At 39.1% G+C, this 24,503-nt stretch overlaps 1 protein-coding gene across 3 annotated transcripts in view; it reads right to left on the bottom strand.

Moving 5' to 3' along the window:
- POC1B (POC1 centriolar protein B) overlaps window positions 1-24,503 on the bottom strand; it is a 160,071-nt gene that overhangs the window by 85,046 nt on the left and 50,522 nt on the right. For 2 of the 3 annotated variants that reach the window (XM_040981007.1, XM_040981017.1), the window contains 2 exons: window positions 24,078-24,224; window positions 16,671-16,751 (listed from right to left, as the gene is read on the bottom strand). In XM_040981007.1, the coding sequence (XP_040836941.1) occupies window positions 16,671-16,751; window positions 24,078-24,224 (228 nt within the window). Of the gene's footprint in view, window positions 1-4,869; window positions 4,891-16,670; window positions 16,752-19,395; window positions 19,449-23,878; window positions 23,891-24,077; window positions 24,225-24,503 lie in introns of all 3 variants that reach the window. The other variant, XM_040981026.1, reaches the window with a different exon arrangement.

Raw genomic sequence — 24,503 nt, 5'->3', positions numbered from 1 at the left:
TCCACATGAATTTCAGCATTATTTTTTTCAAGGTCTGAGAATTATGTTGATATTTTGATTGTGATTACATTGAATTGCAAATTGCTTTTACTAGTATGGACATTTTGATGGTGTTAATCCTTCCAATTCATAAACATGGAAGGTTTAAAGTATTATAATCTCATTGTAGAGATCTTTCATGTGCTTGGTTAAATTTGTTCCTAGACATTCACGGGTTTTGTTTTGTTTTGTTTGTAGCTCTTGTGAATGGGACTGACTTTACAAGTTCTTTCTCAGCCAGGGAAATATTTACACAAAGACTATCAACTTCTGTGTACTGCTTTTAAATCCTATAACATTACCAAAATCTCTTAGTAGAGTTTTTGGTTCCTTTATATATAAAATCATGCCTCTGCATACAGGAATAATTTGACTTTCTCCTTTCCAATTTGTATCCCTTTATTTCTTTTTCTTGTTTAATGGCTCTGGTTAAAACTTCCAGAACAATACTGAATAGCAATGGTATAGCAAGTGGGCATGTGTGTCTGTTTCTGGATCCTAGTGGATAAACCTTCAGCTTGTCTCTGTCTAATATGATCCTGGCTAAGGATTTGTTGTTTACTGCCTTTATTGTGTGTTGAAGAATGTTCCTTCCACATTCCAAATTGCTTAAGGTTTTTTATCATGAGATGATTCTGTAATTTATCAAATGTCCTCTGCAACTATTGAGGTAATATGATTATATGATTTTTATTCTTCATAATGTTTGTGATATATCATATTTATTTGCATATGTTGAACTATCACTTGGTCTGAGAGAATAATACTTGTGATGTGCTAGTCTATTAGCTAGCATTCCATTGAAGGTTTTTGCATCTATGTTCATTGGGGATATTGATCTAGAGTTCTCTTTCTGTGCTGTATCTTTTTCTGAACTTGGAATTAAAGTGATGTTAGCCTCATAAAAAGTGTTTGGGATAATTCCCTCCTTTTCAATTATTGTAAGTAGTTTGAAAAGAACTGGAATTAGTTCTTGAAAAGCCTGGTACAATTCAGCACTGAAGCTGTATGGTCTTGGGCTTTTCTTTGTTGACACTCTATTACTGATCCAATCTCCAATTTGGTTATCAGTCTATTTAGGTTTTCTGTCTTCATGGCTCAATTTAGGTAGATTGTAAGTGCCCAGAAATCTATCCATTCCTTCTAGATTTTCAAATGTGTAGTAATCCCTGAGTTCCTGATGGACCTATTTATTTCTGATATCTATTGTAACACCTTTTGTTTCATCTCAATTTTATTGATTTGGATCTTCTCCCTCTGTTTTAATTAACCAGTTAATTAACTGGTTAGTTGGATCAATGGTCTACCAACCTTATTCTTTTTTTAAGGTTCTTCATTTCACTCATCTTTTGCATCTTTTTTGTTTTACTGTGTTTTCCTTCATTTCACTGATTGTTAATATCTTTTTTGTTTCATTGTTTTTATTTCTTCTCTAATTTTAATAATTTCTTTTCTCCTTATTGGGATTAGGTTTGTGGTTTTTCTTTCTTTGTGACAGATCATTTAATGCATTGATAAATCATTCATTTGGTACCATTCCAGTTTCTTGATGTAGGAACTAATTGCTATAAACTTCTTTCTAACAACTGCTCTTGCTGTAGCCCATACGTTTTAAATATCCTGTGCTATCATCTTCATTCATTTCTAGGAATTTTTTTGAGTCCCAGTTTTGATTCTTTTATTATGCACTGTTCATTCAGGATCATATTTTTCAGTCTGTAGGTGTCTGCATATTTTCTTGAATTTCTTAGGTTGTTAGTATCCATAATGAGAACCTACACATGGTATTTCAAATTTTTGACTGTGTTGAGACTTGTTTTATGGCCAAATATATGGTATATCTTAGAAATACGTTCCAGGCACTGCACCGTAGGATGAAATCTATAGCTATCAGATCAGTTTGGTCCACAGTATAGATTAGCCCTGTTTCTTTACTGATTTTCTGTCTAGCAGATCTGTCCACTCATGTAAGTGAGGTACAAAGTACCCTCATTACAATTGTACTGGAGTCTATGTCTCTTTTAAGATTCACAAAGATTTGTTTTAAATACCCAGATACCCTAGTATTAGGTTCATTTACATTTGCTGCACCCAAATCCTGTTGAATTGATACCTTAATTATAAAATAATACCCTTCTTTGTCTCTTTCAACAGTTTTTGTAATAGAGTTTATTTTCTTCTTATATTAGGATGGCTATTACTACTCTTTTTTCCTGTTTGCATAGAATATCTTTTTCCATCAAGGTGTTTCTTGTTAGCAGAAAATAAATGGGTCTTGGTTTTTAATCCACTCTGTCAGTCTTTATCTTTTATTTGGAGTATTTAGGCCATTAACATTCAAAGTTACTGCTGGTAAGTAACATCTTGGTTCTACAATTTGTCCATAATAATTCCTATTGTTGGGCCGAGCATGGTAGCCTAGTGGCTAAAGTCCTCAACTTGCATGCGCCAGAATGCCATGTGGGTGCCAGTTTGTATCCCAACTGCTCCACTTCCTATCCAGCTTTTTACTTGTGGCCTGGGAAAGCAGTCGAGAATGACCCAAAGCCTTGGGACCCTGCAACCATGTGGGAGATCCAGAAGAAGCTCCTGGCTCCTGGCTTCAGATCAGCTCAGCTCCAACTATTGCAGCTACTTGGGGAATGAACCAATGGATGGAAGATCTTTCTCTCTGTATATCTTTCGCTCTGTAAATCTGACTTTCCACTGGAAAAAAAAAAATGAAGCTTTAAAAAAATCCCTATTGTTTGCTTTGGATCTCCTTTGTATTTGCAGATTCTCTGCCTACACATTCTTTCACACTGATGCCTACCATTCTGTTTTTGTGTGTATCATTGGTGTTGACAAATTCTTTCAATTTCTGTTTGCTTTGAAAAGCCTTTATTTCACTTTCATTACAAATGAGAACTTCGCTGGGTTAACAGTTTCTTTCTTTCAGGAAATGGATTATGTCTGTTCATTTCTCCTAACCTATAGAGATTCTGATGAGAAATCAGCTTTCAGGCTTATTGGGGAATCCCCTGAAGGTAATTTACAACTTTCCTCATGCGCATCGTAACATTTTTCTTCATGTTTTACTGTTGAAAGTTTGGTTGTAATGTGTCCTGGTAAAGATTTTTTTAAATCACATCTATTAGATGTTCTATTAACTTCCTTATTTGGATGTCCTGTTCTCCAAATTAGGGAAGTTTTCTGCTGCTAGTTCACCGAGGAAGCCTTCTAATTTGCTCTTTCTTCCATGCATTCATGAACTTCTACTACTACTTCCAATTTTTATAATTTTTTTCTTCGTGTGTGTGTGTGTGTGTGTGAGAGAGAGAGAGAGAGAGAGAATGTGAGAGAGAGATATTTCCAAGATTTGTCTTCCAGGTTGGATATTCTTTCTTCTGCCTCTCCAAGTCTGTTGTTGAGACTTTGCTGTGGTTTCTATTTGATGCGCTGACTTCTTGATTTCTAATTTTGGCTTGATTTCTTTTCAAAATTTCAATCTCTCAGCAAAAATTCCACCCCCCCAACATGTATAAATTTCTTTATGTCATGAATTTGTTTCTCAATGTTTCTCAGTAATCTTTTGATCATTTTTTTAATTCATTTTCAGACATTTCATCAATCTTTTCACCTTCACATTCTAATACTGAAGTATTGTTATGTTTCATGTAGAGAGTGGTATCTTTTGCTTATTCTTATATCTTGTATTTCTGTGTTTATTTTTAGGTATTTGTGGGATTGCTTGCTTGTTTGCTCCTCTGAAGGGCTTGTATCATTTGCCTATCCCTCTGTGGCTTTGCGGAGTGTCCGCTCCTTCAGTGAGTATCCAGAGGCATACACTTGCTCTCTGAAACTGGGGCCTTCTCAGGCTGCAGCAGTCACAGGTGGAACACCTGCTTCCAGCTGCATGTATATGTATAACATCTCTCCTCCTAACGTAGAATTTCCACTGCAAATTTCTCTCCAACTCTTCCCTGAGAATGCACCTCCTCTACCTTTCTACTGTTATCTTCCCCTGGTCAAAATCAGTACATCTTTTCCCTAATCAGCCATCTTGGTATATGTCTACCCTACCAATTAAAGCTAACTTGTACGATGAGAAAATTTAGGTATATGTTTAACTAAGAAAGTAAAATGATTAGCAGTGCATAAAAAATGACCATTATTTCTACAGTGACCACAAGTAGGTAATGAGAACTCCCCAGCTAAATCTGACTCAGTTTAACTTTAATGTACTTATCTGTAATACCTGACAAAGAACTGAAAGTAGCAGAGCTGACAATTCTCCTCAACTCATTGTATAAGACTAACACAGACAATCAACATTCCAATGAGATGTTCTTGGGCACTGGAAAGAATTCCAAGGAAGGTTCATATAAATAATAGAAAGACTTTTCAAGTAATTTTTCAATGAAAAAGCATGTTTTATAGTTAAAGTATTTTAAAAACTATAATTTTATAACTATATAAATTTTAAAAGATTAACACATCAAGAACAACATGATAGGAAGAGAGTAAACGGAAATCTAAATGTGTATATATATTCTAAAGTAAAATTTGCCTTATAAAATTTATTGTAAAAGTTTCTCGTTTCTGGGGTCAACATGGTGGCACAGCACACTAATCCTCCATTTGAAGGGTCAGCATCCCATATGGGTGCCGGTTTGAGTTCTGGCTGTTTCACTTTTGATCCAGCTCCGTTTATGATCTGAGAGAGCAGCAGAGGATGGCCTAAGGCCTTGGGTCCTTGCACCAACTTGGGGGACTCAGAAGAAGCTCCAGTATCCTCACTTCAGACTGGCCCAGTTCTAGCCATTAAGGTCATCTGTGGAGTGAACCAACAGATGGAAGATCAACCTCTTTCTCTCCTACTTCTTCACCCCTAGCTCTGTAACACTTTCAAGTAAAATCTATAAATCTTGTTCTAAAAAGTTTCCCTTTCAAGTAAAATACATAAATCTTTTTCTAAAAAGTTTCTACCTTTTAGTACAATAATTCCTTTTATACATCATGTCCCGTGGCTCCAACCCCACCTTCTGGAATTCTGCTTTGTGAGAAAGAGATCGCAAACTGGTTTTCTCCTACTAGCTGATTTCCCAGCACATCGTACCAGAGAGAGATGGGGAGAACAGAGGCCAGAGAAGAGAGAAGAGACTTAATATTCCCTCCTGGCTATCTGTAGCTTCCAGTCCTGTCTCATATATACTAGCATAAACTAATGTATATTCTAGTAGTAGCTGACGGGTATACCCTGGAGGCCTAGGTTCGGCTCTTTGCCAGGCTCTGTTCCCTGAGCTCCTGAATAGTGTATAAGGCTTATCTGCTAAGCTTCTAGGTTCTCCAACTCAGCCTCTTCCTGGGAGACTAATGGTTGTCTCCTGGTAACATTCTGTGTTTTGAATTAATTTGTCTTTTCTTTTTTTGGCTGTTTTTAAAAACTATTATTCATTCATTAGATAATTTAAAAAACTTAGTGCTGTAGAAACCCAACCATACTACACAATAGTTAATACATTCTGAAGCTTTACTTGCTAGATGTATTCAAGCAAATTCCAAAGCCCAGAGTAACACACGAAACATTCAGAAGGAATTCTGTTGAGTGAATAAACACACTTTTCCCCTTTACAAAATTGGAATGATGTTAGTTGAAAGGCAGAGTTATAGAGGGAAAATGAAAGATAGAGATATAGACAGAGAGAGACATATATTTTCCACTACCTGGCTCACTACACTGGGTCAGGTTAAAACCTGGAGCCTAGACTTCCACTCATCGCCCTGTGAGTAGGATGGCAGGAACTGAATGCTAGGGCATCCACTGCTTTCCCAGACACATTAGCAGGGAGCTGAATCACAAGCTAAACAGCGAGAACACACATCAGTCCTTGCACTGGTCAAAAATGTGAGTTTTGGTTATGCACTTTTTAATATGTTAAATGGAGTACTTTTATAATACAGGAAAACTTAGTTAAAATAAAAAGAAACAAAAATTATTTTAAACTTAGAAGTGGCAAAGAATGATAAAGACTGCACATATTTCATCATCCAGATTGACCAACTACTGCATTTTGTCATATCTAAATATAGCTAGTTGACCAGTTCATTTTTTTCTGGATCTTTTGAAAAAAGTTATACTTACCATGTTCTCTTTCTTCAATTATTACAGGACGCATACTCTAAAACAAGACTATTTTATCACCACCATATGATTCTCAAAATCGGGAAATTTAACTTTTATGCCATTTCCTATTATCCAGTGTATATTCAATTTTCAACAATTTTCTTTAAAATGTCCTGTAAAGCAATTTTTCTACTGGCTCAGATAAAGTCCAGAATTGGATACACTGCATTTCACTGTCATTAACGTGGAACGGGGCGGTGCTTGGCTTAGTGGTTGAGGGATCAACTGGTCAAAGTGCCTACATCCCACATGCAGTGCCTAGGGTTAGCTCCCGGTTTTGGCTCTCCAGCCTCCGATGACTGCCAACTGCAGGCAAATGGCAGTGACAATGCATGTCCACTCTGTATCACTTAGGGTCCAGCAGGGAAGCAGAAAGCACAGGCAGCCTTAATTCAAGGAACTGGATGAAACATAAAGATGAAAGGGGAACTGGAAGAAAGAAGAGACAGTAAATGCATGAAATGACTACCTCCCTAGGGCTGGGAAATAAAAGGCATTGGATTTTTAGGAGCTAAGTACACAGAGGCTCTTTGTTGAGCTGAGATGGTTGCTCATAGGGAGGAAAGAAGAGCGTTCATTAAGAAGACATTCTGTAAAGGAAGAGGAAATGCCTGGCATTCCTGCTCCATCTCTCCTTCAACATAAAACAAACATGGAACTCTTAAGTGCTTCAGCAAAATCATCCAAATAAATACATGAAGAGTGGAAGAATTTAACCACTATAAACACTGAAACCTACCCAAAACCCTGAAGTTTGAAAACAGTCTCAGAAGTATATGTGATATAAAAGCTTAGCTTTGTAATGGCCACCATTACTCTGAGCAAGAGAAAAAAATACTAAAAGAATTAGGGCAAAAATCAAGAAATCAAAGTATACTGAAACATTATTCAATTAAGAGTCAATTTAAATCCATCTGAAATTTAACTGACAGGAATTGGACTGGCATTGTTTTACTTATGCTTGAGGATGTATGACTGTGTGCAATCTGGCATCATCTACTGATGCCTATCTCAGAAAGTAAAAGCAGGAAACAGGAGATTCGGTAGAGCCAGGCTAGGACCACTGGGCCAGGGCAGCCAGTGCACCTCAACCAGGAGGCTCAAAATCTCTGAAGCACTCCATATTTTATATACCTGGGCTTCTTAAAAGCACAAGTAAAACGACTGAAAAGTTAACTTTAGGGGACCCGGTGACTACTCCCACCAAATAATTAACTGCCGAGTGTCTAAGAGAGGAGTGTGGTCAACGCTTCACTACCTTAGCAGCACTAGTTAACTCAGATTCACATGAGAGGGACAGAGGAGCAGAAAGCAAAGCTGACTGTTTGCTGTGAAACTCCCACAGCCCCACAAATGGCATTCAACTAAAAGCATCCTGGGTCAGCAGGAAGCTCATTACAGGCTGACAGTCCGGGAGACAGGCACTTTTCAGAGTGCTACCCGAGTAATTTCCTGTGCGAAAAGCTCGCTGCTGTTCTTGCATTCCTCAGGGCATATTTCTCATCTCAGAGGATGTTGCTCTTCCTCAGGAAGAGGAAGGAGCCAGTTGTTACAGGCTGTGTGGGCTGAGAGCTGTCGGGCATTTTCAGCATGCCTCCGCTCAGCTGTGGGAACGGGGAACCGGGCTTGGATTCCCAGGCCTGGGCAAGTGGGCACTGCCGCAGGAGGAAGGAGTCAGCGGTTGGCATCGCGGGGTTCTCGGGAAGCCGCAGGGCAGAGACCACACTGGGACGAAGGAGCCTCCAGTTCCCAGGGCAGGGCTGATTTTCTAAAGCGTTCTAGAGCACTTACATGGGTGAGCTCCCTAGTGTGCTTTTCTAACAGTTGCCTTTACAAAAAACACATCTCAGAAAAGTCTGAATCCCAAATTACCTCTGCACATGGTAATAAGGACCAGGTCCACTGCATAAAAGATTATTTAACTAAACTAGATTCACCAATGTAATTAGCATACAATTTTGGTCATTTCATCAGTTTTCCTTCTGACTTCGAAATTTAAGGGCAAAGATCAAATCAGTAAAATTTCAGCATATCATAGTCACTTGGGACTTAATGATTATTGCAATAATTATTTATTATATACTTTTATTTAGGAGAAAAAAGAGGCACCCAAATTGCACGCACACTATTAGTCTCTCTGCAGTGATACTAACATAGCAAACTTTACAAGCTGTCCAGATTCTTTTAAAGAATGCTTTGTTTCTTTAAAGGTTAAAAGTTTTACTCATTAATTTTTGTTTTGTGTTGTTTACAATCTCAAAGCACAATTTTGTTGCCAAAAAAAAAAAAGGTCAGCCATCACATTGACAACTGTTACTTGTTTTCCCAGCACGGTTCATGGTGCACTGCAAGAGCAACCGGGCTTTGGAAATCCCTCCCACCTCTAACCTTTTCTCTCCCCATACTAACTATTGTGTAGTACTTTTTAAGGCTTTTGACAAATCTTTCCATTTCAAATAGGAAAGTTTATTGTGCTTAATTACTTAGCAAACCTTACAAGAATTCCTTTACTCCTAATTAAGCATTTTAGAGATTTACACTTAACTTTCTGAGTTACTGGATAAATAACTACTGTATCTCACCATGTGTGCTGACATTGGAAGCAAAGATTCTATGGGTTTTAACAAAACGACTATAAACTGAGGGAGGGACTAGCAGGCAAGTCCAGAGACCTGAGTTCTGCAAACGCCTAAATTCACTTGCTTTGAACCTCTTAGAGCAGGAGTAGGAGAAAGACAATGCAGGGCCCCCGAGCCAGTGTTTGAAGATCCCATAAAAATGTCCATTTCCTAAAGAAAGTCACCACAAAATTAGAAACACCTAGTTTCTGAAGACATATGCACTAAACTTTTAATCTAAATGCTATCTTGTGAGCTGCTGTAAATTTTTAAACTGCTAAGAGAATTTCAACTGCCCTGCATTTAGGGTGTGTTTGTATGTAAGTCCAGGAAAGTCAAGCAAAGAGAAAAGAAGGGAAACAGTACCTTCATGGATCTTCCTGGAAAAGGAACAGGGAATCTTGGGATAACACACGGCATAGGACCATGCTACACTTTCAAAGTTACGAATTTCAGTTTTGAGACATTTAGGTTTGCATACACTGTGTTCTTTCAAGCAAGTCTTTCCAAATCTTTTGCTTACATAAGCAGTTAGGAACTGAAATAACTGCACTAGGTTATGCAATGTTGTCTAGTAACCAGGATGAACTGTTGCCACAACATCCAGGAGAACACTCTCTCTGTATTTGAAAGTTTACTTTTTGTGTGTCCACATATTTTGTCAATACATTAATATTTTTCAAGCGTTAGGTACCAGATGCCATATTTTACACACATATATACATGTATTTCAAATCTCCATGAAAATGTGCAGCCTTTTTCTTCCTAAATATAGGCTGATGTGGAACAATCGTTTCAAAAGAAAAACAAACTCACTTCGGGCAAAAAAAAAAAGAAAGAAAAACCAAAAACCTCCAAATCTAAATGACACTTAGGAAGGACTGCGTGCTTCCCAAGGGAAAGGAAATGGCAGAGTGTCTCCCCTGATTCAGCCGATTTGTTTCCTGATCCTGGACCAGAGACAGGAAAATCACAATCCTCTGCCCTCAGCAGCCCCTCTGCCAAGATGATGCCGAGCCAGGAGGTGTTCTCAGCCACCCTGAGATGACCCAGGGCTGCACCTTACTGTCCCTGGGGAAAGGAGATAGGGAATCCCACAGCTGACATCCAAGCCGTCAGGAAATCCTCTTGGCTCTGCCTTCAAAATCTATCCAGCATCAGATGACTTCTCGCCTCCTCTCCCGCCCTGGGTCAAACCACTAGTGCGTCCTATCTGATTATTTCATTAGCTTCCTCATTAGCCTCCTTTTTGCCCCTCTGTCACTACCCCCAGTCTGACCTCAAACAGTGGCAGTGGTAAACAGATCATGTCCCACCCCTGCAGAAAACCTTCTGGTGTCTCCTCTGTCACTCGGATCTGGCTCTCACACTGCTCCCACATGCTTGGAGTGCCCTGCCCAGATCCACATGACAGGCTCCTTTCATCCCTCACTTCTCTACTCAAATGTCACCTGCCATGTGATGCTTATCTTGGCTGTATGATCTAAAACTGCAGTCCTCTTCCTCTCCTCTTCCCAACCTGCCTTCAGTGCTGTTGTCACCTGTGTATTTTTTGGCTCACTACACAATGAAGTTTATTTTTTTAACCTCTGAAATGCCTGTTTCCTCTAATGCAATAGAAAATGTGAACTTTGATGGGGCAGAAGTTCTTGCTTTGTTCAGTTTCTCTACAGATAAAAATAAAAGGGTGACAGAGTGATTAGGCAGTAAATATCTACTGGGAGGCACATATGCATAGGAGTGGGGAGATTCCCTAGATTCTACCACTTTACCAATGATTTAGGAAACTTAAAATCCTGGACCCAAAGCTAGACTAAAGCACTTTTATTATCATGGCTTCAGCTTGTCTGAGCATTACTTACCACTTGCCTTTCCTACCCGAAGGTCCAGATCTGAACCCTACCTACTGAGGCAGGCAATTAGAAGAACAGTCAAGACTGCTTCAGATGCTCACATTTCATATTGAAGCCTGAGTTTGAGTCAGGTGACAGCTCAAGTAGCTCGATCCTTGCCACCCATGTGGGAGATCCAGCTGGAATTCCTGGCTCCCAGATTTGGCGTGGGTTAGCCCTTACTGTTGCAGGAATTTGGGAAGTGAGCCAGCAGATCTCACTCTCTTTCTCTCTTCTTTACCTCTCTCTTCTCCCTTTCAAATTAATATATACAATATATAATATATAATTAATATACAATATATCTATATATGTTAATATAGATAGATATTTTTAATCGGCTCTCCCAGATTAAAAAAAAAAAGCAAAAATTCTTACCTATTGAGAGTCAATTAAAGAATCTGTCAAAGGTTTTCTTCTAAAGAAGGCCTACAGTGAAAAAGCAGCAGGAAGAAGCAGCCTCCTGAGAATGAAGATGGTGGAATAGAATAAGGACATGTTTAAACAGATGGAAAATTGGTAGCCGGGGTGAAGCAGAGAGGCTACACTCCTGGGAAATAGGAGAAGGCAGGTCAACAGCAGAGGGACACCTGGAGGTCCGTGCTCACGGGAAAGCAGCAGAGACAGTGGAGCAGTGTTGCAGTTACCATATACCCTAGCACTGGTTGGTGATCAGTGATAGGAGCTCCACTAGTGGCCAGCTGGAAATGGGAGTTTGCCAGGAGTTCAGAAGGTGAACCAAGGCATTAAAGTGCCCATTCTATTGATTCACTTGATTTGATCACAAGTAGAAGCAGAGTGGGAGAGCCCAAGCAGGTGTATGTAGGAACAGGGTGGATTTCGTGGTTCAGATCTCCTCTAGTGCCACATTGGGCACAATTTTGTATACTGAGGAAAAGGCTGTGGGGCTGGAGGGCCACCAGTAAGCTGTGTATGCACTAAGCCAGGAACAAGCTCATTTCCAGCTTGATGCAATGCACTGGTCCCACAGGGAAAACAGTACCAATTGGGCATAGCACAAGAGCCCAGGACTGGACGGAGCAGCGGGAGAGACTGCAAATGAAGAACTGGGTAGCGAACACAATCAGTAAAATCAACCTGTAGACCAGTGGGCAGCACAGCTTAGAAACCTGCCCTAAGTAGAGGAATCTGCTAACCAGAATAGCAATGACCAAGAGCAAAAGAAAAGACAGAGGCACAATGAATATTACGGAAGCATCCCCTGCAAAGGAGCAAAAGCCCTTGTCAACCTCAGAGTTGACTAAGGAAGACATCAAGGAAAAGGGGGAAGAAGAATTTGAAATACTTGTCATAAGGCTTCTTAACAACAAACACATACAGTTGTTCAAAGAATTTAAGGAATACTTCACACAGGAAATAGCAACACTGAAACAAAATCATGCCAAATTATTGGAAACGAAGGACACAATAGAGCAAATTAAACATTCAGTGTAAACTCTTAATAATAGGATGGGTGAAGCAGAATTGGAAGATATCTCCTGTCACAATGGGGAAACAATAAAAATGCTGGAATCAGAGGTGGGTCAAGCTAAAAAAAAGTATTCAAGAATTAAAGACATGATTAAAAAGCCAAATATGAGAGTTACGGGAGTTCCAGAAGGCACAAAAAGAGAAGCTCGGTTTAAAGATATAGTCAATGAAATAATAAATGAAAAATCCCCTAATTTGGAGAAAGAATTGGGAAACATAATACAGGAAGAGCACAGAACTCCTAATAGCGTTGACCAAAAGTGATTTTCACCATTACACAAGATAATTCAAGCTCTCTTAAGTTCAACAAAGGAAAAGATCCTTAAATATGCAAATGAAAAAATTAACATGTAGAGAAACCCCAGTGAGACCCACTGCTGACCTCTCAGAGGAAACTCTATAGGCCAGAGGAGTGACATATTCCAGATTCTAAAAGGAAAAAGTGATCAGGGCAGAATCACTTATCCAGCAAAGCCTTCCTTTGTTTTTGAAAATGAAGGAAATTTCTTCCACAGTAATCAAAAGCTCAAAGAACACGCCTCTTCCAGACCTGCCATACAAATGATACTTAGAGATGTTCTCTTCACAGAGAAAAGCAATAGCACCTACCAAAACCAAAGGCAAATGTGGAGAACATCCCAATAAAACAAGGGAAGACTAAATTGCTAAAATAACAAGACAAAATTACTACCTCTTGACATTAACCCTAAATGTAAATGGATTAAACTCATCAATCAAACATCATAGGTTAGCAATATGGATCCAAAAGCAAAACCCATCTTTCTGTTGCCCGCAGGAGATGCATCTCACTAAAGATATGAGGAAACTAAAAGTGAAAAGATGGAAAATGATATTCTAACCTAATGGAAAAGAAAAATGAGCTGGGGTAGCCACTCTTATATTAGATAATATAGACTTTTATGTGAAAAATATTAAAATCAATAAGGAAGGATACCATATAATGATCAAAGGATCCATTCAGCAAGAAGAGATCACCTTACTAGTTTCTCAGGATGTTTTCTTTCTCATCTCTTGTTTTATTTGGTTTTCCTCTGTTGCTTTTCCTTGCTAGTCTGGCTAAGCTTGTTTTGCTCATCTTCTAAAAAAATGGCTCTTTTTTGTTACAATTTGTAGTTTTTTAGTTTCAATTTCATTTATTTTTGCTGTGATTTTGATTGTTTCTTGCTTCCTCTCTATTTTTTAAAATTAGTCCTTGAGATGCATTATTTTTTGTAAGCACCTGATGTTATAAATGTCCCTCTTCATACTGTTTTTGCTTCATCATGGGTTTTGATAATTTTGCTTTTACTTTCATTTCTTCAAAATAGCTTTTTTTATCTTACTAATTTCCTCACTGACTCCATCATATAGTAGCATCACTTGCTTAAGAAGGTTTCTGATTTTCTTTTTCACTTCAGTGGCACATTGGTCATTCAGTAGCATGTTATTTAACGTCATGTTGTAAATTTTTTATTTTTCTTCTTGTTGTTGATTTTGTTTTATGGCTTGTCATTTAAGGGAATGTACAATAACTGTGTCTTTGACATTATGCCATGATCTCTTTGTCATAAGAAGACATCAGAGTGTAGATATCCATACACTTAGCTCTACAATTCATCTTTAATAGCAAATTCACAGAAAGAAGTAGAAGCCTACCATTTCTTACAGCACACACATACACACACACACACACACACACACAAATATTGCTTTTATTCTAGGCCATTTGATAAATTAAGATCTAAAAGATAATCTTATGTTCCATCTTGATGAAATCAATTTCCAAGGAAACATCTTCCAGTCTACAAAAACCAATCTACCACACACCCAAAAGAAACAATAACTATAACTACAACAGCACCCACAGCTACCTTTTGTTTTTGTTGCCAATATTTACCTGGGTTTTAAAATTAAAATTACATGCAAAAATCACACCAAAAAATAACTGCACTTCACACCAAAGCAGAAACAAACTTCCTTTATAGCAATATGGTTTTTCTGCAGAAGCAGAAAAACAGGGCATGTAATGAGAAGACTAGCGATTAAGTATCATGGGTCACTATAGTAATAGAATGATAAACAGTTTAAAAAAGAATTACACTGGAATATTATAACCAATTAGTTTACCAATGAATTAAAAGAAATAGGTAAACACTAAAAATCTAAAGCAAAGGCCCCGAGAGACACTCTATAAACATCTAAATGCTTTATGGGCATTTCTGTCATAGACGCAGTAGTATCATAGAGTCCTTTTGCCTTGTTGGGAAGCAAGTGGCTGTTTTCCAAACTGTAAAAAAGTCTAGACAGGACTTCATTAGTCTAATTCCGAAACAATTGATATAAAACAAGATGGTGTTTTCCTGTCCATGCTTATGTGGCATCATGTACACAACTCAAACAGTGCAAGTTTTCTTTTAATGCTTATACCTAAAAACCAGGTAGAACTATGTAAGATCACTGACATTAAACCATCGTTGCCTGAAAAATGACAATTCCATATAATTCAACCAAACAGTATCCCTGATGTGTATAGAAAATTGTTACTCCTCAATCTTATCATTCTGCTTTATAGTACAACTATGAAACTTGCTAAGTACTTGATGCACAGAAGTGCCCTCCAAAGGCCCACATATGCCATAATCCCTAAGTGAATGCCCCATGATACGGACTCACTGATATTGTCTCCCCTATGGTCATCACGATAGTTCTACTGACTTCCCACCGTCCCTCGTCAGGTGGCTCCTATGCCCACCTCCACAGCGCACTACTGAGAAGGAATGGGTTGATTAAGTCATGAGGATTTGCAAAGCTTGCAAGGTGCTGGTAGGAAGAGTAAGTGTCAAAAGATAGGCCAAGGCTTTTTCATGATCTGTGATATTTTGGGGACAGGGCCACTCAGGTTTAGTCTACTGATAACTCCCAAGGAGTATCAGTTAGCTCATAAACCATGATCCTTTCTGCTTCCTCTCACTATTGGGCAAAACTCCAGCTCTCCATAATGTGCAAGTTTCAATGACATGCATTTGGATAACTAATAAAAATTAAATCAACTGAGCCCAGCATTCTGGCCATTTACAATCTAGTTATATTTTAATTCAATAAGTTTTTACAGAAATGCTGTAATTATTTTCTAAACATGAGTGATAAGATCACAGACCAGGGCCTGCTGCAGTAGCCTAGTGACTAAAGTCCTTGCTTTGCATGCACCAGGATACCATATCCCAGCAGCCCCAGTTCTCACCCAATTGCCTCAGAAAGCCATTGAGGACGGCCCAAGGCCTTGAGACCCGGGACCCATGTGGGAGACGCAGAAAAAAGCTCCTGGCATCAGAATGGCTCGATTTTGTCTGATGTGGCCACTTGGGAAGTGAATCAACGGATGGAAGATCTTTCTGTCTCTCATCTCTATATCTGACTTTCAAATAAAAATAAAATAAATCTTTAATAACAACAGCAACAACAAATCGCAGACCAGGCTGAGGCAATAGCCCTCATCAGCAATACCTGTGCCCCTTTGGCCATCAGCCCCTCTGCTGCCTTCACTTGGTGCCAGTCACCAAGGCTGAGTCCTCCCAAGCGATGTGGGAGCCCTCTGTTGTGGCCTGAGCCTGAGGGAGCCTTTGCTAACAGTGCTTTCCAGGACAGCACAGACTCAAAGGGGAACAGATCTCTGCAAAGTTCCTCTATCATAAATATTATTCCTGAGATCCATTGGGAGTTTGTAATGTCATCACGTCTGGGATTTTGTTGTTGTTGTTTTCTTTTCTTTTTTTGGCTACCCATGAAAAACTTTACCCAAATATTGAACTAAATCAACAACATAACAGTAGTGTTGCCAAAGACCGTGTTGTTCTTCGGATTTGTTTTTACAACTAGGTTCTCGCCAACTAGCCAGACCAACTACAATGATTTGCCCTGACAGACTAAGCAAACTTCTAAACTGAAAAACGGAACCTGTCTCTCCATTCTGAAACCACTGCATACACTGAATGAATAAAATATACGTGTGTATGTTTGCTATTTTAATAAGCATTTGAAATATATAAAATATTCTTCACCTTCATCAGAAGACGTTAACAAAAAGATACAAAAGACAAGATTTGAAGAAGTAAGCTTAGCATCTCCGAAAGACAAATACAGCAGCAGGAGGTCTGCTCTGTGTTGGCAAGTAAAATACTACTTATGTCACACCTTGACAAATCAGTGACTGGATTAGACTGACCTCAGGATTCTGGAAACGACAGCATTTCTGGAAATGGGCACAGCGCCCCCTTGTGGTTGTGTAGGTACAATGTCAGCAGGACTTTGCCAGAGTTCTCAGGGTAACCATACAAGTGTTGAAGCATCTACCCCACATTTTATCCCCTCCCCTTGACACGCTTCCAAGAAAATGAATTATACCATATAACTAGATACCACCTAAATGCTAAAAGAAGAAGTCACAACGTAAAAAAACACACTTACTGTAGTAGAATCCAAAGAAAGCATGTCCACAACAGGGGGGGTGGAAATCTGCAAATCGATGACCTCAAGCTTTGGATTAATCTGTATAAATGCATAAAGCAGTTAAGGTGAGATTTTTTATATCATAAGAGATTGGATGTTATTTGTAAAACCCTAGAAGGTATTTTCTTAATACATTCTTATATTCATTGCAGTAAATGCATTACTTTTATTCATTAAAATATATACAAACAGTTCACACTGCATATTAGCCAACAGCTACTGATGTCAGTGAGGAGGGAGGATGAGAGAAGAGGTAGGGGAGATCCCCTTTATTATTATCATGATAATAACATGATAATAATGAAATTGTTTTTAATTTTTATAAAGAAAATTGTGACACACTGAATTTATCCAAGGAATGAAAGGTATCAGTACAATTTACTGTAAATGGATATCAAAAATAAAAAAATCTCCTCCTGTTCATTAAGACAAGAGGATGTGACAACTGGAGGCTGGTACTGTGAAGCAGTGTGCTGCACTGCCAGCCGGCAACGATGGCATCCTCGCTGGATGCAGATGTGAGCTGCAGCTGCTCCATTTCTGATCCAGCTCCTGCTAACGCACCTCCCCCTGTGCCCAACCGGGAAGCCTGGACGGGGCTTGAGGCTCCTGGACTCAGCTGGCCCAGCACTGACTGTCCCAACCACTTGGGGAGTGAACTGGAAGACAAAAGTCGTTTCTTTCCTTGTCTCTCCCTCTCCAATTTTGCCTTTCAAATAAGGAAATTTTAGGGAAAAAAAAAATAAAAATTGTCATTTATATATCGTGTAGTTAATCTATGGAGAAACCCCAAACAATCTACTGCCAAATCATTAGAGTAAGAATTTAGTAAAATTGCTAGAATCAAACTAAACACACAAAACCAACTGCATTTGTAAATTTCAGCACACATTTAGAATTAAACAAACAAAAACCACACATGGATTATAATACCATAACAAGTTCAAAAGACGTCAGAATACCTATATAAAAATGTTTAAGGTCTTATTTTTAAAAAATGCTGGTAGGGCCCAGTGCGATAGATAGTGTAGTGGTTAAGGTCCTCGCCTTGAACGCCCCGGGATCCCATATGGTCACTGGTTCTAATCCTGGCACCCCGCTTCCCATCCAGCTCCCCGCCTGTGGCCCGGGAAAGCAGTGGAGGACAGCCCAAAGCTTTGGGACTCTGCACTGGCACAGAACACCCGGGATAGTGTCCTGGCTCCTGGCTTTGGATTGGCTCAGCTCCAGCCGTTGCAGTCACTTGGAGAGTGAACCATTGGATAGAAGATCCTTCTCTCCGTCTCTCCTCCTCTCTGTATATCTGCCTTTCCAATAAAAATAAATAAATCATTTTTAAAAAATGCTGGCACTAAAAAAAGGTTCAAGTAAACAAGAAGCTAGTTATGCCTTAAAGAGCTCAAAAGTAGAGCACTTTATATATGAAAAATAAATATAAAAGTGACAACACAAATCCAAGGAGGAAGGGTGAAAACAGGCGTAGCAATTGGGTCCTTGCCAAACGCTAACACAAACGAGGGTGGCAGATAACTGAAGATGTAAAAAGTTACGCCAACGCCGCAGTTAACTGTAGTCCATGTAAGGACATGTTTGTAACCAGTAGTGAGAAAGACGCTCCCAAACCACCAACACAAATTGGTAAGACAATAAGCTGATGTATGCAGCTGCGCCAAAAAGCAGAATTTCTGTTTAACCATAGTCAACAATTAGCTAACGATGTAAGGGAAGTTATTATGATGTTTAAAATGGAAAAAGGACAGAAGGACAGTTCTCTCAAGAAAAAAGTTGCCGAAATGAAATTCTAGCAATAAGTATATGAAGAGATGGTCAGAAATATTAGTCATGTGAAAAGTGGAAATTAGAGCAAAATATCACTCAGCATCTATGAGACTGCAAGAAATTGAAATCTCAGTAATATTAACTTTGTTTATAGAAACATTATCAATAATGGCCAAAAAAGAAAGAAATACAGCCAAACACATTAACAACAAAATAAGCCGTGGGGGAACCACTTGCTACATTCAATAGACTATTACACAGCTCTCAAAACAGCACAGCGATGTGTAACAACATATGAACACACAAATTCACATGAATTTCAAGATTTTATGTTAAGTAAAAAAAAAGAAGCAATTCATAGGAAAAATTATTCTGTATGATTTATTTATATGACGTTCAATGTTACAACAAAATAATAATTACAGCTTCAAGCATATAGAATAAAAATAAAGAAAAGCAATAAAGTAACTATGTGGAAATGTGACTACTTCTGGAGAGGTCATTTGAATCACTGTCAATATGCAATAAGGGCAGTGAAGACAGCAGGAAACTATCTATCAAATGAATGGTATCAACCATAAGTGCATGCAAAAAGCTCCGGGAAGTGAGAAAGGCTTCCCAAGGACAAAGCACAGCTTAACACAGACCCTTTGAAGAAGAAGAAAAAGATTGAGAAAAAATCAAAGCAAAAACAGAGACATGGCCGTGAGTTGGAACCCAGTGCTCAGCATGGGTTCACCAGGTTGGTGCTGGGGTGGAGAGACGAGACAACGGGGGCAGGCACTGCGGCCAATGGGTCAGGCTGCTCTTTAGGGCGGCGGCACCCCACAGCAGAGTGCTTGGGTTGGAGTTCTGCCTCTGTCTCCAGCCAGCTTCCTGCCAACGCCCCAGGGAAGCCGCCCACGATGGTCCCACCACTCGGGGCCAGCGGCCTTGCTGCTCTTGCTTCAGCCTCCCCTGTGCTGGCACAAGCATCTCCAGGCAGCGAACCAGCAGGCGGATGACTATTCTGTCTCTCCTTATCATGCTGTCCTTCAAATAAACAAACAAACAAACAAAAAAGGAGGAGGAGGAGGGACAATTACAGTGGCTGCTAAAGGCCAAATCCTCAGCGCACAGAAAGTTAGAGGCAAAAGTGTATTTTAGAAAGTAAATCTGCCCCCAGACCCAAGATGAAATGGAGAACTAGGAAACAATGATTTCACCTACTTTTCCCTGATCCTTGATCCTTTCCACCCTGGGCAATCCTGTAATCACCACCAAACAGATAAAATACATTTAACATAAACAAATTTGAATCCAGCTGCAAGGTGAAAAAAAAGTGAATTTAACAGACATGCCAATGCATCAAGAACAAACGGTGGCACTGAAGACACTGCTGCACTGGGCTGAGCCTGGGGCGACGAGGACTGAAGCAGTGGCAATAGGACAGTGACTTTTGAAGCACTCAATACGCTTGACAGTTATAGCGAAAATTTTAGAAATAATAACATTTTATGATTACTCAGCCAACTGTGTTAGCAATTACGACAGCCACACCCAGCAACTGACATGATGCAGTAAGGAAGGGATGAACCTGTGCAAGGTGAGACTGTGGGACTATCAGGTCTGCCAGCCGGCACCTTTGCTTTTGCGTGACAGGGCCATGGAGCAGGGAACAAACACAGCCTCCTGGTGTCACCTCCCAGTCCATCCAGAGCAAGGCAAATGAAGAAACCCCAAGTGACTACTTTTCCTTCCAGCTTGCAGATTCTATTCTCTTTTATCTACTGCCACCTAGTGTGCACATAGGGAATTGTTTCCAAGGGAAATACAATAGGGTTTCACCCATCAGATCAAAACTGCTAAGCCATACCCGCTGAAAAATCCCAGACTGCAAGAACCTGGGGAACTCACGATGAAGCCCATAGTATTTTCCTGCATTGTTGCCCAAGTTACTGGCACCTAAACCAATACAGTACTTTGGTAATGGAGCCTTAAGACACTGAACAGGGAGCCTAAAATTGGATTTCTCAAAGGTGCTAAGCCACGTCCCACTCTGATATTCCATGTGGCGTTTACATAGAGACATTCATGAGCAATAAACACCTCTACCACTAAACTCCATGTGACTTCCCCAGACCACAAGCTTCGGAAGGGTAGGAATAGGTTAACTTTGTTCACTGCTGCATTCTTTAAAACTACACAATGCCTAGCCCACAGAAAGGCTAATATCTGTTAACAGAATAAAATTTAACTTTAGTTATATTGCAGCACCATATCAAAATGATTAAGACTGCAGAACGGAATTAGAGTGCCTAAGCTGAAATTCTAGTTTCAAGGTTTGACTTACATGACTCAATTTCTCACATGGATAAAAATTTCTAGGCAATTTATGAATATTATGTAACTTATTTACAGCATTTACAACAGTGTAGTGTAAGCACTACTTCTACTACAATTACCACCATGTGATCTCTAAAGATTCAAAGGAATAGAAATACATACAGCATCAAGAACTGAGATATAAGACAAGTCATCACATTTGAAGGCACAAATGGCTGTTTCCAATCTTTTAAGATGACTGAGATAAAAACATATTTGAAGACTTAAACTGATCTCCTGAGGTTTTCAATAATGATGATCAAACGTCATATATAATTATCCAGTTAAATAATGTGCTCCTTTTGTTAAATACATAGAATTTGTATGTAACTTAAAGAGATAGGCAATATCAAATGGCCACCATAAAACTTTAAGCCATCCTAACAATTATTAATAAATTCTGTTTAATCATAATCCCTTCTTCCAATATTCTTCAGTTCTCCTAGAATAACTGCTCTAATGCGTCAGTGTCACTAAGCCTCGTCACTGTCTCAGAGAATGGCTCAGCTACCTTCCCATCAAAATGTGACAAACGGAAAGGGACTGCTCAGGAGAACTATAGAAATCTATACAGATTTCTCTTCACAGACATTTTCCATGAACTTTCTAAACACTTCTTGTAAGGATGTACATTTTTTGGCACTGTAATAGATTTGTTCTTCCATTCCATTTTCCAGGAGCTTTTTGAATTACCCCATTCCTTAAAGCAACCACGAACACTAACAGAGAATTTAAATGCGTTTCATGGGATTTCCTGAAGAAGTCATTTATAATACTCAGCAGCATATTACTAACTGCACTGTAACTTGATGATGAAAATCAGTTTTTAAGAGAATTTTTTAAGTGCACATGTGAAAACTATGGTTGAGAATGGTTTTACCGGGCCCGGGTCATCCTGACCTAGCAACACAAAGCAATCTGGCTGGTTTTACAGCTTTCTGGCTGTACAGTCAGAGCACACAGGTACTCAGACAACTTGTTGACATTTTCAAGAAAGTCAAGCACTTCAAGCGGAAAGGGGCTGACAGCACATGGCTCCACCAAATACATCAGCAGGCCCAGGCCCAGGCTGCAGCTCCGCCCACTCTGCCTCCTCCTGCCCTGACCAAGCCCAGCAAAGCCATAGAAATGCTAGAACAGAAGCAGCAGAGACAGTAAACACAAGGGAAGGACACTCAAATTAAAACGGATTTCACATATATTTCATATGGACATTTACACAGGGACTTCAAAACACTCATGGGAAGTTCATATCATCTTCTAATTCCACCTTCTATGACCTTTGTGCCTCTGTGAAGCTCCCTTGTATGAGCATAAGGATTAACAAACATCTGTAATTGTAGAAACAAAAAATGTGAAGAGCAATAAGCAAATATTTCATTCTTTTTTTTCAAAGAAATAAGAGGGAAAAAATGATGATACTGGAAGCAGCATGAAACATAATAACACTTTAGAAGAACTAAAAGACAGAGTTAGAAAAGATAAACTTGTAACAAGGAATAAGAACTCTACACTACCAAGGAAGAATTATAGCAAAATTCCAAAATACAGCTGGATTAAACAAAACGTAAAAAATACTCCAAAAACAGAAAAAAAGAAAAAGAAAAAAGGCATATATACATATGCACAAGCTGAGACTAGTGGAAGTACCTGAGGCAATAGACAAGACCATGACAAAAGAAGCCAATATTAAAGAAAATAATTGGGGTGTTGCAAAACACAAAACTAATAGACACATAGGTAAGCATTCTCATAGATAAACTATATAATAGAGACCACATACTGAGAAGCAAACTCATGTTGCAGGACACATCTCTGCTTGAAATACAAGGATTCCCAATGAAAATGTTAAATATACTTTGACAGCATGACATTGGACTTTCTACCTTTGCCTATACCTACAATGCCCTGGTGTACTTACACAGCAGAATGGTCAGCCTGTAACTTACAAAAGGGCTACGGTACCATGATAATATGGGGGAAATGGTGGAAGAGGAGAGTGGGAAGGCAGGAAGGGGAGGGGAAGGGAGGCATACTATACCAACAAAACTGTCATTCAAAACGATAACAATTAAAGAAAGGAAACAAAATGAAGGTAACTGGGGTGTGGGACAAAACAGACCACAGAGGGTTGGGCTCATAGTCTGAATAAAAAAAATGTGGTTATAGTCCATTGTCACCAAGAACTCTAAACAGCTGCTTGAAAAGCAAATAAAGGCTCTGCTATGATTAAACAAGAAGTACTAAGTTTGAATGAACAGATTAATAAGGGACAGTGATTTCTGATATTAGCTCTTGGAAGAGAAAAAGTCTTAAAAAATCAGTAGATAGATTGATTTCACAGAAGCATACAAATAAAGATGAATTTTACTTGGGAGTCTCCTAGACTTAAATCTACAGGACAAAAGAAATTGTCAATAAGATGTAAAGTTAAACATGTAACCGTACAGCCAAACATATGTAGGTAAGCAATAAAAAGGTCCCAATTACTAGGTTCAATTCCCTAAATCTGCTTTTTCACTGACCAATAGACTTTGTGTTTTAGGGGTGGGGAGGGAGATGGGGGTGAAGGGACTACAGAAGGGTTTCAAAGTAACTGACTCAATAACCAATATAAAAATCTTTAACCTAGGGGCTGGCCATGTGTTGAAGTGAGTTCAACTGGTGACCTGGGACACTGGCATCATATGAGTGCCACTTGGCATCTTGGCTGTCCCACCTCTTATCCCTGCCAATGCACTTGGGAAAACAGCCTGTGATCCTCCAAGTTCTCGGGCCCATGCATGCAAGGATGCAGCTCCAGGCCGCTGGCTCTAACCTTGCCTATCCCCCAGCCACTACAACCATTAGGACAAACCAGCAGGTAGAAAGTGTGTGTGTGTGAACACAAATTCTTGCTCTTAGCCCTATTCTCAATGCAGTCATCATCTGATCTTCCTAAACATACTTAGATTATTGAAGCTAGTTCAGATAGCAGTCACTAGCAGCCTGGGATGTAAATTTCCATTCTCTATTACTTTCACCATAATTTTTAAGTTCGATTTCTAGGCCCATAAAAAACTTTAGGAAATTTATTACACACCATCAATTGGCTTGTTTCTTGAAGTTCTACTGTTTTAAAGCAGAACTAGCTTTTGTATAAGTTGGCATAATTTCAAGCACCTAGTTGATAGAGTCCTAAAATAGGCATACAATGTAAGACAAACGCACAAAAAAACTTACTTCAACAGTTTCAGTTCTCTCATGGGGATGTGGTGTTCTGGGGTAGATATCGAGAAGATGCGGTGTTGAATCCAAATGTAATCTTTTAAGATTTCTTTTAGGATCTTTAGAATTGAAATCATCAAAGTTAGTCCTCCATAATAAGACCTATAAAAAATGTAAATGAAATTGGCAGTTATTGACGTGCATGTACTAAGGAACTTAGAAAAGCTCATGGAAAATGGAATTAAAGGTTTATTTTGTTGCAGAATATTTCTAAATGTATGCACAGTTTTGTTTTTTTAATTTGAGGGACAGAGAGAAAGAAGGTGGAGGATTAGGGAAGCAGGGAAGGAAAAAAAAAGAAAAGAGAAGAGGGACATGAAGAAAGGGGAGCAGGAGACAGAGAGAAAGAGGGAGTGGAAGGAAGAGGAAGGGGGTAATGAG

The sequence above is a fragment of the Ochotona curzoniae genome, unplaced genomic scaffold, assembly GCF_017591425.1.
Source record: "Ochotona curzoniae isolate NIBS_2020 unplaced genomic scaffold, NIBS_Ocur_1.0 contig_1014, whole genome shotgun sequence".
In the NCBI taxonomy this organism is placed as follows: Eukaryota; Metazoa; Chordata; class Mammalia; order Lagomorpha; family Ochotonidae; genus Ochotona; species Ochotona curzoniae.
The sequence above is the reverse complement of the archived record's forward strand: the minus strand, read 5'-3'. Positions and strand labels throughout refer to the sequence as shown.